This window comes from Amblyomma mixtum, chromosome 8 (assembly GCF_055824585.1).
Source record: "Amblyomma mixtum isolate Tamu chromosome 8, ASM5582458v1, whole genome shotgun sequence".
NCBI classification, from domain to species: domain Eukaryota; kingdom Metazoa; phylum Arthropoda; class Arachnida; order Ixodida; family Ixodidae; genus Amblyomma; species Amblyomma mixtum.
In genome coordinates, this window is record NC_143019.1 from 141,751,548 (window position 1) to 141,765,353 (window position 13,806).

Consider the following 13,806-nt stretch of genomic DNA (forward strand, 5'->3'; position numbering starts at 1 on the left):
CTTAAGCTTTTGTATCTCATGTTGTATTTAATTAGTTTCTTTTGCACATTTGTTGTTCTTTGCCCCCCTTACTCAATGTCCTTTTGGGCCCTGTAAGGTATTGTGAATAAATAAATAAATAAATAAATAAATAAATAAATGTCCTGCTTCTTTCTGAATGGTAATTGGATCTCCATACTATACGTGGTCTTCTAGCTCTAGAGAGCAATTTCCTAGTTATAAAATCCTGAAAAGTGCATAGCTGGTGCGAGACTCACCATTTTATAACACCCTGATAGGTTCCACTTGCAGGTTTTGGGCAGGGCTTTTAGATTATGTGGGTTTACTTCTCATATTCGGTCGCTGAGACCCTCAAAAAAGCCTACTTTTCGCGCTCCAAAGTGACAAATCTTTCTTAAGTGGCATTGCATGGAGAAACTTTATTTAGTTTAATCATGTGAACAGGCATTCATGGCATTAGGACCCGAGTTGCGATGCAAATAAAAGAAGTAATGATGGGCAGGGTGCAAAGGTTACTACTACAACAGGTTACTACAGACAAAGAAAACTGAACGGGACACATGCTTAAAATTGCAAGGACAGTTTGGCAACTGAACTGTTCAGAAGCGAAAGCCGAGGACACTATGCCGTGACGACTTCCGATGGCTGTGACGTCACACCGTTCCCGTGCCTATATCGATACCCAAATTATACATCTTTCGGAGATGTGAAGTGTTAATTACGATTAATTAACATTTTTAAAACCAATTTGACACAGATCAGACGTTTTTCCCACCATTCTGTGGCAATTTTTATTATGCCTTGACGACTTCCGTTGGATGTGACGTCACACCGTTCCGGTTGCTATATTGCGCTACTGCACAATGTTATCGCTCGAATACAAGTTTCCTGTTTTAGTTTCGACATCAAGTTCACTCCGGTTTGCGATAAGTATTCCCCTCAATTTGGCAAGAATGGCTGATAAAATGGTTCACAATAATAAACTAGGAGGCCATCTCGCATGGATTCGAGATATCTGTGACTGAAGTTGGATTTAGCTTCAGCGATGTAATAAGGGAGTAATTACTCATTGACGTCCACCCGAGCGCAGCCATACGGCTACAAAGGAAAGCTATACAGCTTTCTCAGAAACTTCGTAGTTAAAGAAAAATCCGTCCTGGTCCGGGGTTCGAACCCAGGACCACCGCTTCACCGGAGCAGTCGCTCTACCAATTGAGCTAACCGGGACGGCAAGCTAATGGTAGGGCGAGAGCGAATTGATCAATAACTCGAAGTGGGAACAGTGTTGACCAAATGTTTAGGGGAATCTCCCAAGGTGGAGTAGATTTGTAATAAGGGAGTAATTACTCATTGACGTCCAGCCGAGCGCAGCCATACGGCTACAAAGGAAAGCTATAGAGCTTTCTCAGAAACTTCGTAGTTAAAGAAAAATTCGTCCTGATCCGGGGATCGAACCCGGGACTACCGCTTCACCGGAGCAGTCGCTGTACCAATTGAGCTAACCGGGACGGCAAGCTAATGGTAGGGCGAGTTTCTCAGAAACTACGAAGTTTCTGAGAAAGCTGTATAGCTTTCCTTTGTAGCCGTACGGCTGCGCTCGGGTGGACGTGAATGAGTAATTACTCCCTTATTACAAATCTACTCCACCTTGGGGGATTCCCCTAAACATTTGGTCAACATTCACTGCATTGTATTCATGGTTTTGTTTCTATGTAACTCATTTCCCTCTGAATGCCGCTTGCCCTGAGGGCATAATAAATAAATATTTCATTCTTAGTGAGTGACACTGCATTCGTAAATTGGGACTGCATGACGCATATGAAAGTAAACGAAAAAAAGTAGTAAAAGAGGGATCGACTGGGGGCGGGGGGCTTATCCTGCCATTCTACGCCGATGCAACCTTTGCCTTTTCATTCCTGTAACCCATGATGCTTGAGTATGCCTTTCGCGGCATATCAATTGTTGAACCTGCTTCTAATCAAAATACCACTTTTTTATTCACGTAGCCTTTCCATGCTATACCAACGAAACGCAGCCGAGTCATGCAATTTTACTTTAGGCTTACAACGAGGATTGCTTAGTTTCATGCATTTGTATTCTTCAGCATCGGTGAAAGACGCATCTGACGGCACGGAAATCCTTCCATCATATCTCTCCCGTCACCGACGCTTCGGCGCCGCTCTCTACTCGGCGGATTACTGCGAAAGTGAAGAACAGTTAGGTAATACTTTTCCTTGTCATACCTCGCAAGTTTTACTGCATCACACAATGGGGACAGGGAAATAAACGGCGTGCTGTAATCGTTTTTCCAAGGCAGCCGGGTCACTTTTTTTGTGGTATGTGCGGTTTCGACTGCGCATTCCACTACTACCAAAAATTGTGTTCAGGGGCATCTCACCAGTATTCGAGCTGTTGAGAAGTTTTTATCTTGATAACACCATGAAACTAACTGGTAACTGCGCAGGCCACAAAGATGGAAAAAGAAAGAGCAATAAACGAGGAGTAAAAAACGCGGAAGTTAGAAACTAGAATATTTCCGTGAAAAAGAAGCATAGTGTGAAGCTAGATCGAATGGTACGGCCAAACAGCGCTGACGGACGGGACGGAAGAAGGCGAGACAGACACATGCGCTGAACTAACAACCAAATGGTTTATTGCGATAGAGGGGTGCAATATAAAGCATAGAAGGGAAAACTGCGGTGCAAACATGAGAAGGCATACATTCGGGATATACTTAAGTAGAACAGAAAACTGGGCGAGTTGGTGAAGGTTCAACATTATGTACAGCGCGAAAAACTAAGACAGGGGAAGAAACACGCAAACAAACAAGCGCTGACTATCAACTGAAAATTTTATTAGGAAACTCGTGGTTATAAAGGCTTCAACCCTGCACGCGCAGGCGCACAAAGCCTGAAACAACAAAACAACAAAAACAGCAAACCAAACCACACGTGTGTGTTAGCCTCATTGCACTGCCGCAGTACTATCAATATAATCCAGTTCTACCTGGTGTAACGCCACCGAAGGTTTTGCAACGCATGGAATGCGCGATGTGGCGATCAGATACGCCTCTACTATTTCCCGGCACTTCTGATCCCTGTGCCTGAAGACAACGTCAGCACGCCCCAAGTCAGGAGTACACACGCTGTCATTTTCCTTACTGCAGTCACGGCAGTGCAGAGCGAGATTAGAAGAAGCGGCAGACGTCCCCAGCGACCTCTCGTGTTCTCTCAGGCGAACGTTGAGGCACCTTCCAGTCTGCCCATAATAAATTTTCCCACATGATACGGGTATTCTGTACACAACGCCCATGTTGCACGGCACGTATCTGTTGGCCTGTCTGACAGCGCATGCTCCTGCAATGGGCCTCGACTCTTCCATCCTTCTCCTGACCGCGGCACAAATCTTGCCAACCTTATTTTCAGCAGTAAAAACCACTTGAATGCCAAACCTGCCTGCGACTTTCTTCAGACGATGGGAGACCCCATGCAGATATGGAATGGGAACAACCTTTCTGTGGTCGGAACTTTCCTGGGCTTTTTGGCAACCCCCTTTGATCTTCACCAAGAGCCTCTCCGCCAGACGCGCGAGGCTCTGTACCGGAAAGCCAGCCTCTTTGAGCCTAGAAACCTGTGCGTAGAAGCTTTCCTCTACCAAGTGTGGGCAGGACTTCTTCAACGATGACCCAAGGCATGCCATTGCTATGCCATCTTTAACAAGCCTCGAATGACCAGACTCGTGGCTGAGAAGGGGTTTCTGAGATCGTGGTGCATATTTCCAACACACGTGATCTTCCGTAAAGAACATATTGATGTCTAGAAACTGTATATGTCGACTATCTGGCAACTCAAAGGTAAATTTCAAGCCTTGTCCCTTTTCCTTAAAAAGTTTTAACACGTCTACCGAGGTTCTCATGTCACTCCCTTCTCTGATGAACACCAGGTAGTCGTCCACATACCGGAACACTTTGGTTGCTAGAAGCTTGATATCTTCTTCGAGGGCCCTGTCCACCATCCCAAGGAATATGTCGCTCAGGATTGGGGCAACTCTGGAACCTATACACACCCCTGACCGTTGAACGAAGCACCGATCGTCCCACTTCACGAAGGTCGAAGCCAGATAAAAGGAAAGCAGTTCAAGAAAACTGTCAACAGCGACACCACTGGCATTCACAAACGCAACCTCATCGCTGTCCTCAGTTATGCACTGTTTCACTGCCTTCAACAGGCTGTCATGTGGAAGCGAGTAGAAGAGGTCCTCCACGTCAATGCTCAGCGCAGAGGAGGTCCCTGGATTCTGCTGCGCAAGGAACTCAATAACGCTACTAGAACCTGGGATTAGGAACGGGTCCACAATCTTCAGAGACCTCAGTTGCTTCTGTAAAAATCCCGACACCTCATACTGCCACGTTGACTTTTCGGAGACGATAGCGCGGAACGGAATGCTTGGCTTGTGCGACTTAGCAGTGAAAAACAAGTCCAGCTGACATCCCTCGGCCGCCTTGACTCTTGCGCACAACCCCTTTAAATTGCATTCATTCAGAAGAGCGAGTGCTTGTCTTTTGACCGTAGCCTTGTTCACCTTTACTTCTCTGAAGTTCTTTTCCACCGCCTCGGAAGCTTTCTGGTTGAACAAGCCTTGTGGAACTACAACGAAAAAACCTTCCTTGTCGGAGACCAAAGGAATCAATCCACTGGCGGCCAGATAATCAGGGCCCGCTGTGCTCTAGAGTGTTCAAAGGTTGTGATAGGCCAGAAGAAACGCAACCGGGGCCAGGCCACTCTGAGGCCTCTGGTTGATTATCTGGCCGCCAGTGGATTGATTCCTTTGGTCTCCGACAAGGAAGGTTTTTTCGTTGTAGTTCCACAAGGCTTGTTCAACCAGAAAGCTTCCGAGGCGGTGGAAAAGAACTTCAGAGAAGTAAAGGTGAACAAGGCTACGGTCAAAAGACAAGCACTCGCTCTTCTGAATGAATGCAATTTAAAGGGGTTGTGCGCAAGAGTCAAGGCGGCCGAGGGATGTCAGCTGGACTTGTTTTTCACTGCTAAGTCGCACAAGCCAAGCATTCCGTTCCGCGCTATCGTCTCCGAAAAGTCAACGTGGCAGTATGAGGTGTCGGGATTTTTACAGAAGCAACTGAGGTCTCTGAAGATTGTGGACCCGTTCCTAATCCCAGGTTCTAGTAGCGTTATTGAGTTCCTTGCGCAGCAGAATCCAGGGACCTCCTCTGCGCTGAGCATTGACGTGGAGGACCTCTTCTACTCGCTTCCACATGACAGCCTGTTGAAGGCAGTGAAACAGTGCATAACTGAGGACAACGATGAGGTTGCGTTTGTGAATGCCAGTGGTGTCGCTGTTGACAGTTTTCTTGAACTGCTTTCCTTTTATCTGGCTTCGACCTTCGTGAAGTGGGACGATCGGTGCTTCGTTCAACGGTCAGGGGTGTGTATAGGTTCCAGAGTTGCCCCAATCCTGAGCGACATATTCCTTGGGATGGTGGACAGGGCCCTCGAAGAAGATATCAAGCTTCTAGCAACCAAAGTGTTCCGGTATGTGGACGACTACCTGGTGTTCATCAGAGAAGGGAGTGACATGAGAACCTCGGTAGACGTGTTAAAACTTTTTAAGGAAAAGGGACAAGGCTTGAAATTTACCTTTGAGTTGCCAGATAGTCGACATATACAGTTTCTAGACATCAATATGTTCTTTACGGAAGATCACGTGTGTTGGAAATATGCACCACGATCTCAGAAACCCCTTCTCAGCCACGAGTCTGGTCATTCGAGGCTTGTTAAAGATGGCATAGCAATGTCATGCCTTGGGTCATCGTTGAAGAAGTCCTGCCCACACTTGGTAGAGGAAAGCTTCTACGCACAGGTTTCTAGGCTCAAAGAGGCTGGCTTTCCGGTACAGAGCCTCGCGCGTCTGGCGGAGAGGCTCTTGGTGAAGATCAAAGGGGGTTGCCAAAAAGCCCAGGAAAGTTCCGACCACAGAAAGGTTGTTCCCATTCCATATCTGCATGGGGTCTCCCATCGTCTGAAGAAAGTCGCAGGCAGGTTTGGCATTCAAGTGGTTTTTACTGCTGAAAATAAGGTTGGCAAGATTTGTGCCGCGGTCAGGAGAAGGATGGAAGAGTCGAGGCCCATTGCAGGAGCATGCGCTGTCAGACACGCCAACAGATACGTGCCGTGCAACATGGGCGTTGTGTACAGAATACCCGTATCATGTGGGAAAATTTATTATGGGCAGACTGGAAGGTGCCTCAACGTTCGCCTGAGAGAACACGAGAGGTCGCTGGGGACGTCTGCCGCTTCTTCTAATCTCGCTCTGCACTGCCGTGACTGCAGTAAGGAAAATGACAGCGTGTGTACTCCTGACTTGGGGCGTGCTGACGTTGTCTTCAGGCACAGGGATCAGAAGTGCCGGGAAATAGTAGAGGCGTATCTGATCGCCACATCGCGCATTCCATGCGTTGCAAAACCTTCGGTGGCGTTACACCAGGTAGAACTGGATTATATTGATAGTACTGCGGCAGTGCAATGAGGCTAACACACACGTGTGGTTTGGTTTGCTGTTTTTGTTGTTTTGTTGTTTCAGGCTTTGTGCGCCTGCGCGTGCAGGGTTGAAGCCTTTATAACCACGAGTTTCCTAATAAAATTTTCAGTTGATAGTCAGCGCTTGTTTGTTTGCGTGTTTCTTCCCCTGTCTTAGTTTTTCGCGCTGTACATAATGTTGATTCGGGATATCATCACTGATTAAGAAAAGCGATCTCCTGTGGGAATAGAGCCACCGATGGTTGGCTTACACATGAGTTGCCTAATGCGTGAATGTGAAAGGCCTCCGATATCAGGCGCGAGGTGTGATCCCTATACTTGGCGATGATAGTGGTTTGGTTCAAAAACGCCTCACATTCTTCGCAATCTCCGAAATGAATGACCATATTATTTCGGCGTGACTTGTTTTCAATGTCTTTCGCGTGTTCGCGTAGCCGATCGTTGATGCACCGTCCGGTCTCTCCGATGTAAAAACGGCCGCATGACAGTGGAACCTCGTAAAATACACCACAGCAACAGTTGACAAATTTGTTTCTGTGTTTCTTCTGACAAGCCTTCTTTCCACTTTCCTGATTCACTCTCTTGCACAGGCCTCCCAACTTGTTCCAGGCAGACAAAAGAAGCTTCACGCCAGCTTTGTTCACAATCTGTTTCAGGTTATGCGAGACTTGGTGAACATACAGAATACTTGTTATGTGCTTATTGTCCTGTTTGCGCGTCTCCTTCTGAATTCTGCATTCGTTTAATATCGACTCTGCTATACTAGATAAGATCTTCGTCGGGTATCCTGCAGCGGTAAGCCTAGTAACCTGCGCGTCAAAGCTAGATTGGGGTTTATATTCACATGATCGAAACAGGGCGGCTTTCATGCATGTTTTCGCTATCCCGCGCTTTACTATATTAGAGTGGGCCGACCAGAAGAGGAGCAGGCTTTTCTGAGAGCGCGGGGAGTACATCCAACAAACATGGTCTCACGATAGTACAAGTTCCAGATCTAAAAACCTTAGTTTGTTGTTAGTAGGTAGCTCTGTGGTCAATTGTAGGTTGTTAAGTTCAGTACTTAACACCTCAAAAATCTGAGCAACAGTTTGTTGGGCGTCACTTTTGCGATAAAATACTAAAAAGTCATCTACACAACGCATAACCTTAACGACGGTGCCGTCAAGCTTGGCTTGAAGTTGTCTATCGGACGAAGCTAAGAGCAGATCGCTGAGAACGGGAGCGAGGCTGGATCCAATACAAACACCTTATTTTTGGATGAAAAAACTATCGTCAACTCTAGCAAACGTGGACTTTAAATAAAAGCGAAGCATTTCTAGAAACATGCTAACATTCATGCCACTAGAGTTCTGGAACTTTGTAGCTCCGTGACGGTCGATGCACCTGCTGATTTCTGCGATCAACGCGTTTTTCGGCAGCGAGTAGTACAAGTCCTTGACATCCACCGAAAACGCGCCAACGTGGGCAGCACACTAGTTTTGAAGGAATTCGCGGGTTCGATCCCGGCCGCGGCGGCTAGAATTTATTTGGAGGAGAAATTCTAGAGGCCCGTGTACTGTGCGATGTCAGCGCACGTTAAAGAACCCCAGGTGGTCGAAATTTCCGGAGCCCTCCACTACGGCGTCTCTCATAGCCTTAGTCGCTTTGGGACGTTAAACCCCATAAACCAAACCAAACCAGTTTTGAAGGAATTCTGACACGGTCTCCGGCTTTCTGATGAGGAAACGATCTTCAACCTCAAGGTGCGACAGGCACTTCTGCAGGAACACCGCTGCCTCGCGCTGCCACGTTCCTCGTTCAGACACAATGACACGGAAGGGGCAGCTTACTTTATGCGTCTTGGCGCTGAAGAAGACTGTTAGGCTAGATGCCTTCGACGCCTTGACAGATGAGGCCAGTCTTGAAAGGCCAGCACGCTCACAAAGGTGTACTGCCTGCTCATGCACTTTCGACGGCTTGACAGTTTTCACTTGTCTGAAGTTGGCAGCGACTGCAGCTTGAGCCTTTTCCTTGTAGAGTTCGTTTGCCACGACGACAAAACCACCCTCTTTGTCCGACTGAAGGAGCTTGACGCCAGCGTCTTTGAGGGCTGATAATTCAGCATTGCGGAACTTAACAGCTGCAGAACTTACTGCAGAACTTACTGCAGAACTTACTGCAGAACTAAAGAACCTACAATTGACCACAGAGCTACCTACTAACAACAAACTAAGGTTTTTGGATCTGAAACTTATGCTATCGTGTGACCATGTTTGAGGATGTACTCCCCGCGATCCCAGAAGAGCCTGCTCCCCTTTCAGTCGGCCCACTATAAGATAGTAAAGCGCGGGATAGCGAAAATTTGCATGAAAGCCGCCCTGTTTCGATCATGTGCACAAAAAACCCAAGCCAGCTTTGACGCGCAGGTTACTAGGCTTACCGCTGCAGGATACCCGACGAAGATCTTATCTAGCATAGCAGAGTCGATATTAAACGAATGCAGAATTCAGAAGGAGACGCGCAAACAGGACTATAAGCACATAACATGTATTTCGTATTTTCACTAAGTCTCGCATAACCTAAAAAAGATTGTGAACAAAGGTGGCGTGAAGCTTCTTTTCTCGACCAGGAACAAGTTGGGAGGCCTGTGCAAGAGAGTGAATCAGGAAAGTGGAAAGAAGGCTTGTCAGAAGAAACACAGAAACAAATTTGTCAACTGTTGGTGTGGTGTAGTTTACAAGGTCCCACTGTCATGCGGCCGTTTTTACATCGGAGAGACCGGACGGCGCATCAACGATCGGCTACGCGAACACGCGAAGGACATTGAAAACAAGTCACGCCGAAATAATATGGTCATTCATTTCGGAGATTGAGAAGAATGTGAGGCGTTTTTGAACGAAACCACTATCATAGCCAAGTATAGAGATCATACCTCACGCCTGATATCGGAGGCCTTTCACATTCACGCATTAGGCAACTCATGTGTAAGCCAACCATCGGTGGCTCTATTCCCACAGGAGATCGGTTTTCTTAATCAGTGATGATATCCCGAATGTATGCTAGGTCATGTTTGCACCGCATTTCTTCTTCCCTTCGATCCTTTATATTGCCCCCTCTTTCGCAATAAACCATTTGGTTGTTCAGCGCATGTATCTGTCTCGACTTCTTCCGTCCCGTCCGTCAGCGCTGTTTTGCCGTACCATTCAACATGAAGCAACCAGTCCGACTCAGCCCTCTCCTTGAATTCATTTCTTGTACATCGGGCTCTTTCCTTTCCACTTATTGTCTCCGCTCATCTGTTGTATGTGTAAACCTTCTGACTACAGCAACGTGTCGGGCACGTCTCCTCACGTTCTCATTGAAGAATTCCTTTCTGCCTCCGGACGTTCTCCGTTTATTCGTGGGTCTCATTCCTTCGGAAGGCCATGCCAAGCGGACGTGCCGCATCTTACGCTCCGAGACCTGGAGGCAAGCGAGATTTTACACGGAATGCCTGAGCATTGCGTACAGTAGCAGCGTCCCTCCTGAACAAGGGAACAGAAGATTCAGTCAGGACCTGCGTGTAGCTTCGCAGACGGCTGAATTGATGTGGCGACAGGTTCTTCCTAGGCTACCTCGCCGAAGGGCGCCTCCTACCTCGCCTCAACAAGACGTCGTCGTGCTGGGGAACGGAAGTGTCCCCCCGAAGGTGAATAACCTGCTCGTGTTGGGGCCGAAATACTGCGAGCATACGCGACTCGATAAAACGCAGCTGCTCTCTCTTGTTAGCACCGCTGCCAGAAGAGTAAGAACGGCTGAAGCTGGAAGGAAGGCGTTGATTCCCTCCCCCAGGAGGTGAAGAAAGGAAGCACGCGCCGTCTCACTGCTGCAGTATCAGCCCTCAAAGACGCTGGCATCAAGCTCCTTCAGTCGGACAAAGAGGGTGGTTTTGTCGTCGTGGCAAACGAACTCTACAAGGAAAAGGCTCAAGCTGCAGTCGCTGCCAACTTCAGACAAGTGAAAACTGTCAAGCCGTCGAAAGTGCAAGAGCAGGCAGTACAGCTTTGTGAGCGTGCTGGCCTTTCAAGACTGGCCTCATCTGTCAAGGCGTCGAAGGCATCCAGCCTCACCGTCTTCTTCAGCGCCAAGACGTATAAAGTAAGCTGCCCCTTCCGTGTCATTGTGTCTGAATGAGGAACGTGGCAGCGCGAGGCAGCGGTGTTCCTGCAGAAGTGCCTGTCGCACCTTGAGGTTAAAGATCCTTTCCTCATCAGAAAGCCGGAGACCGTGTCAGAATTCCTTCAAAACGAGTGTCCTGCCCATGTTGGCGCGTTTTCGGTGGATGTCAAAGACTTCTACTACTCCCTGCCTCAAAGCGCGGTGATCACAGAAATCAGCAGGTGCATCGACCGTCACGGAGTTACAAAGTTCCAGAACTATTAGCATCGTGCGCTGCAGCTTTGACCGTACATGTGGCGCCACCTCTCGTTCGCGACGTGCGTTATGCGTAAGTCCAAGGTGCAGCCGCCGCAGTTGACACCATGGCGGCCAGCGGCAGCACGCAGTGTAAGCAATCTAAAAGCAGGAGTTCTATTTACTGTTGTGTGTACGGCTGCCACAACAGTTATAAGAACACGGCCGGAAAGTTGCCGAAGATTAAATTTTATAGGTTTCCCTGGAGGCCGTACGAAGAGGAAAGAAGGCAGCGCTGGGTTAGAGCGGTACGCCGTGCAAGGTAAGCATACACGCCTCGTCAGCGTTGTCAACGGCTTATTGTATTTAATTGTTTTCACTAGCCCGGACGGAAGCCCATGGCAACCGAACCGCTACTCGACCCGCATCTGCAGTGCACATTTTGTGGGGAACGAGAAAAGCACGATTGCCGGACACCCTGCATACGTCCCTACGCTGTTTCCGGCAAGCTATGGGAGATGCGACGGCGTCTGCAGCGGCACAAAGATTGGGAGATACGAGCGGTAAGCAGCGCTGTTCACGGGAGAGATTTTGCTGGTTCGTAAATACTGCCGGCGCGGCTTATAAGTGCTCCGGAGCAGATATTCCGGTGTGATATTTCTGTTATTGACATCCGGTTTAGAGCTACACATCAGAATTTAACCTTGGGCATATCTTTTCAAGAGCTCAGCGCAGAGGCTTGGCTACAGAAGCGTCGACTCCCGGAAAGCTGCGAACCACAGCCGAGGCTTTGTGCTCCCGGTCTGCAGATTCTGGTGCGGACGCTGAAGCGCCGACATACGACGAGCCAGAGACCATGGCAGAGGTTTCACGCCCCAAGGCTCCAGCTTCTTGTGCGGGCGGTGCACCAAGTTCGTCCGAAATCGTTACTGCCGTGTTATCTGTGGTATGTTGTTTTCTGCATCGTCTTTATCAATAACCTTTTTTTACACGCCGTTCGTTGTTCCAAGTTCTGCTTGCAATCGATGCTGCTAGATATAGAGCACATGTTAATAATTGAGGTGTTCCTCTGAGAATTTTACTTTGTGCTATTTAGTTCATTTTAGCATTGCTGAAAAGGCAACTTACTGAGCTCTCTAGTCTGCAAATGAAGTAACTTTTAGGAGAGAAGCTCTCATCAGGAACACGCAACTTGTGCAACCAAAGAAAGCTAAAAAGAGGGCTGCTTGCACTATCTCTTCAAAACACAGGAGATGACTAAAACTAATGCAAACTTTTAACGTTTTCCAGGCTACGCAGACTGAAGGGAGTGTTCATCAAGGACAGTGTACTCTCTTTTTGTCTATGGCTTCTCAAGGCTGCGCATCGACTCAAGTCTGCCACAACGACACTGTAGATACCAGTGTTCAAGCCCAGGTGGCTACAGAGTCAACGTTCGCTGGTCCGGAAGATCGCAGCTGTGTTTGCTTGGGCTATGAGTCCATGTATCGCAAAGAGGAAGCATTCCGGGAACTGTGTGGCGTCAGCGCAAATGTATTTGCGCTCCTTTTATCTGTCATTTCTCCTATACCTGTCCGGCAAATCGACGTGCCCATAGCTCAAAAGCTGGTAATTTTTTTGATGAGACTGAAACTGGGAACTTCATTTGCCAGCATTGCAGTTCTTTTTGGTCTCCACCGTACAGCTGTAAGCAGAATATTCTACTTTGTTCTAAGCAACATGTTGGCTGCACTGCAGAATTTCATACCAAACCCGTCACGCGCGACTGTTGATGCATTAATGCCTGCTTGCTTCATGCGCCACTACCCACGCTGCCGTTTTATTATAGACTGCACTGAGGTTAAGACAGAGAAACCACCAACACTGGAACAGAGACGTGCTCTATTTTCCCACTACAAGGGTGGTTACACCTTAAAGTTCTTGGTGGGAATTTTGCCAAATGGTTGCATTACATTTGTGTCGAATGCCTATGGGGGTCGAACGTCAGACACCCACATCACGCTGGAGTCAGGATTTCTAGACCGAATAGAGCCAGGAGATGTAGTACTTGCTGACAAGGGATTTCCTGGAATTAGGGCACCAGCCGAAGGCAAAGAAGGAATTGTTGTTCGGCCCCTATTCTCGAAAGGGAATGTCCAGTTCACCTGTGAGGAACTGCAGGAAACCTACCATGTTGCACAGGTACGAATACACGTTGAAAGGGTGATCCAGCGTTTGAAGCTCTTTAATGTCTTGAACACAAGGGTCTCCGTGGACATGATACCTCATATGAGTTCAATAATGCGCATGTGCTGCATTCTGGTTAACCTTCAAAACCCACTTATCAACACGAAAGGGCCTGAGGTTAACGAAAATGGCAACTGAAAGCCTGACTGCATCATATTTCTTTCATTGGTTTGGTTCCGTTTTACTGTGTTGACATCCCTTGTTACAGTTTTGGGTTGAACCACCTTTCTGTGTCTATTCAAAAAACTTGACAGTCGTTGCTTGTTATCTTCGTGACAGTTTGAGTAATGCTTTCATATGCCTGTCCTTGCAAACTTATACTCATGACAGTTTATGGCTGTTTCAGGAAGGTCACAAGCAGAACCCGAAAAGCAGTATTGAAACGTTGCTGAATTTTTTTTGAAGGAAACTTCAGTCATATTTTCATCCAATCAATACCACTCCTAGTAGTGCTTACTTTTCTTCCTGCATATACAAGTTATGCCTGCTGTTAGTGCTGCCAGAAGAGTTCGAACATAATCACATGATGTTTATGAACTTTCTTTTCACAAGAGACGAATAAAAATATGGAGCGTTTTAAGAAACAATTGACTCGAGCATGTTTCTGCGTTAAAGTGATCAGTGTGCAGAGTGCCAGGGCTCGTGATCACATTTT

The 13,806-nt window shown here is 47.6% G+C and overlaps 1 protein-coding gene across 1 annotated transcript; it reads left to right on the forward strand.

Moving 5' to 3' along the window:
* The first annotated feature begins 10,992 nt into the window (after positions 1-10,992).
* On the forward strand, positions 10,993-13,289 carry LOC149334664 (uncharacterized). The gene is made up of 4 exons (XM_089555862.1): positions 10,993-11,247; positions 11,309-11,488; positions 11,649-11,871; positions 12,216-13,289. Exons 1-4 carry the CDS (start codon positions 11,054-11,056, stop codon positions 13,287-13,289), a joined length of 1,671 nt encoding a protein of 556 aa, XP_089411988.1. The 5' UTR covers positions 10,993-11,053.
* The last annotated feature ends 517 nt before the right edge of the window (positions 13,290-13,806 follow it).

Coding starts and splice junctions, on each gene's coding strand:
- LOC149334664 (XM_089555862.1), top strand. CDS start 11,054: ATGGCGGCCAGCGGCAGCACGCAGTGTAAGCAATCTAAAAGCAGGAGT. Junction 11,248..11,308: donor AGAGCGGTACGCCGTGCAAG/GTAAGCATACAC, acceptor TGTTTTCACTAG/CCCGGACGGAAGCCCATGGC. Junction 11,872..12,215: donor TTACTGCCGTGTTATCTGTG/GTATGTTGTTTT, acceptor AACGTTTTCCAG/GCTACGCAGACTGAAGGGAG.